The sequence below is a fragment of the Adiantum capillus-veneris genome, chromosome 5 (assembly GCF_014529385.1).
Source record: "Adiantum capillus-veneris isolate H3 chromosome 5, ASM1452938v2, whole genome shotgun sequence".
NCBI lineage: Eukaryota > Viridiplantae > Streptophyta > Polypodiopsida > Polypodiales > Pteridaceae > Adiantum > Adiantum capillus-veneris.
The window spans coordinates 80,400,604-80,403,356 of NC_140935.1; the positions used below are offsets into that span (position 1 = coordinate 80,400,604).

Below are 2,753 nucleotides of genomic sequence, written 5' to 3' on the forward strand. Positions count from 1 at the left end.
TATGTGGATTTCAGAGTAGAGCTTGACTGTTCTGCAGAGGTACATTCACTGTGGTTAAAGAAGATAGGTTTATTTGATTTTGTTGTTTTTCCATGGCAAGAGTGGAAATATGTATGCTAAGTCTCAACTGGAGATTGCTAGAAAAACAAAGGGTATGCTGTCTACCAATGTGGCTTTGAGTCCTCAATTGATTTCTGAGGTATTTAAACTTCCAATCAATGGAACTTCTCATATTCCTAAGTGCTCTGATTTCTTGTTGAAGGAGTTTGGAGCCAGAGAGGGTGGCAGAAATTATTACATGTTGAAGAATGTCAAATTGTTAGAAGAGAGCAGTTGAAGTGGTATCTACAGAAAATCTTTTTCCTAGTCAAATTTGATTATATGTCCAAGGAAAATTTTGCTCCTCTCTGTTTTGTTGAGCAAGGAGGAAGTGTTAATTGGGCTTATCTAGTTTATGAGAGGATCAATGGGGAGATTAATATGTCTGTTAGGAGGAAAACTTCTACAAACAGTAGGTTGTGTGCCTACTTGGCAGCCTTGTTTTCTTATGTTCAAAAGTTGGATAGTGGTGATGTTTCTTTGATTACTTTAGGCACGGCAGAAGGGTATACACATCCACACCCTAATATTTGTGGGGTGCAAGTACCTGCAGAGTTAATCAATGATCAGGTGAAGGCAGAGACTTATGCGTTCATGATTAAAGCAAGTTACAATCACAATGAAGCTCTCAAAAGTGTGCATACTCCTGAAGTTTTGCACTCTTTGAAGGACATGGATATTTCAGAAAAGAAGCCTGATACGGTGCCATCAAATCAGGTCAAGCTTGGCAAGGCTTTCACTTTGTCCAAGAAAAGAAAAGCAGAGGTGGAACCTATAGTTAAACAACTGAATTTTGATGAGTTGTCTTCTCCAAAGACTTTCAAGCCAACAGATGCTGGAATGGCAGAAAAGATGCTTTTAGGTGTCACAAAGTTTATTCATCAACAGCAGCAGAATATGGAAATACAGTTACAATCTGTGGCTAATTCTAGTGTTTCAAAAATACTGTTGCATGATCAAACTACAATGCTAATGCCTTGTAGAAAGAGTTGGAGAATGTCAGAGTTACACATCAGAAAGAAATTCAAGATCTGCTGGTGGAACATCAGAATGAGTTAGCCAAGCAAAAGCTTTCTTTGCAGATGTTTAAGGACTGGATAGTGGAGTTGGAAACAAAAGTACAATCAGAATTGCAGCAGTTGGCCATTGCCAATAAAGAGTTGCAGGTGGAGAATCAGATTTTGAATCAGAGAATTAAACCTTTGGAGCAATTGGAGAAACAGGTGTTGGGAGAAGAGGAAGTAGATGTCAATGGTGTTCTTATGTCTGAAGGGGACATGTCAGTCCTTAGGCAACATTTGGGAATAGGTATGCAGGAAGTATGGGCAACATTCAGAGAAGAGATGAGTTCCCTTATCAAGCATCCTTATGACAAGATCAGATCAGGGTTTGTCAGTAACCATGAAGCTGATTTACTAAAGGAGATGGAACAGTTAAAGAAAGACAGAGATTTGTACAAAAAACAGGTTCAGGATTACAAAGGAAAGAATATTGCAAAATCTACATTTGCTGAGAAGCAGATATCAGTTGATCCAATTTCAATGGATATGGGTACTGGTGAAGGTTTGTCTGCAATTCAGAGATCAGAAGAGCAAGAGATTACTAATTTGCCAGATGATGAAGTAGTTGTTGGTGTTACTGTTGGATCAGTGATAGTTGTTGAACCTATTGTGCTTGTTCCAGATTACTTGTCAGATTCTGATGTAGTTCCCAATAAACCCAATGTCTGAAATGTTGTAATCATGGCATTTTATTTTTGACTTGATCTTTACTGATCAAGGGATGTGTGGATCCGAGTCGGATTTTGTCAAATCCACCACCGGGGCGTGCCATGTGTTGAAGGGTAAATACAAAGTCAGATATGTAGTCGGATATCGGATGTATTGTCTGATTGTTAGTAGCTAGTGGATATTGTAAGCCTGATCGGATATTGTTACTGTATGCCAAGAATCAGGCAGTTATAACTAAATTCGTGGCGTAGCTTTATATTGGGGATTGGGGAACTTTGGAAGGACAGGATTGTACTAAGTCTTGGTTTGGAGAACTTGTATTGGGGATTTTCTTGATATACAATCTCTGATGTTTGTTTGAGTTTCTCGCTCTCTCATCATTTCTCTGATTTTTCCTACTTCTGTTACACACATAGTACTGCTTAGCTCTGAATTTATATGAATCCAATCTCTTGGTGATTATTTATTGTATGTGTGATTATCCAACAACAATGCTTTGGTGCCACAAACACAACACAAAAAATTGGATGATAAGGCTATTAAATGCATTCTTGTTGGTTATAGTAGTGAAAGCAAAGGCTACAGGTTGTATGTACCATCTACAAAAAAAGTGTATCTTGGTTTCACGAGATGTTGTGTTTGTGGAAGGTTCTATTTAGTCCTTATTGTCGTGTAAAAGAGACAGTAATGTAAGCTCACATGACATTTATGACAATTTATTGCCTCTTTTTAGTGGTGGAAAATTAATGTTGATGTAGTTAAAGTTGAATGTGAACTCGAATGAGACAAATGTACAGCCTATGGGGGTTTCAAAAAATGCTATGGATCAGCCTTATACTGATGCATATGCACATGATGTACTTGATGTGGAAAGGGCTGAGAATGAACATGCTAGAGATATGCCAAAATGGTTGGTGCATACTT

At 38.1% G+C, this 2,753-nt stretch overlaps 1 protein-coding gene across 1 annotated transcript; it reads left to right on the plus strand.

Annotated features, from left to right (window-relative positions):
* Window positions 1-381: 381 nt before the first annotated feature.
* Window positions 382-1,829, plus strand: LOC147457585 (uncharacterized). Its single transcript, XM_086513340.1, is given in 3 exon segments — window positions 382-1,060; window positions 1,063-1,265; window positions 1,680-1,829. Coding segments are annotated over 3 exon segments (1,032 nt in total).
* The last annotated feature ends 924 nt before the right edge of the window (window positions 1,830-2,753 follow it).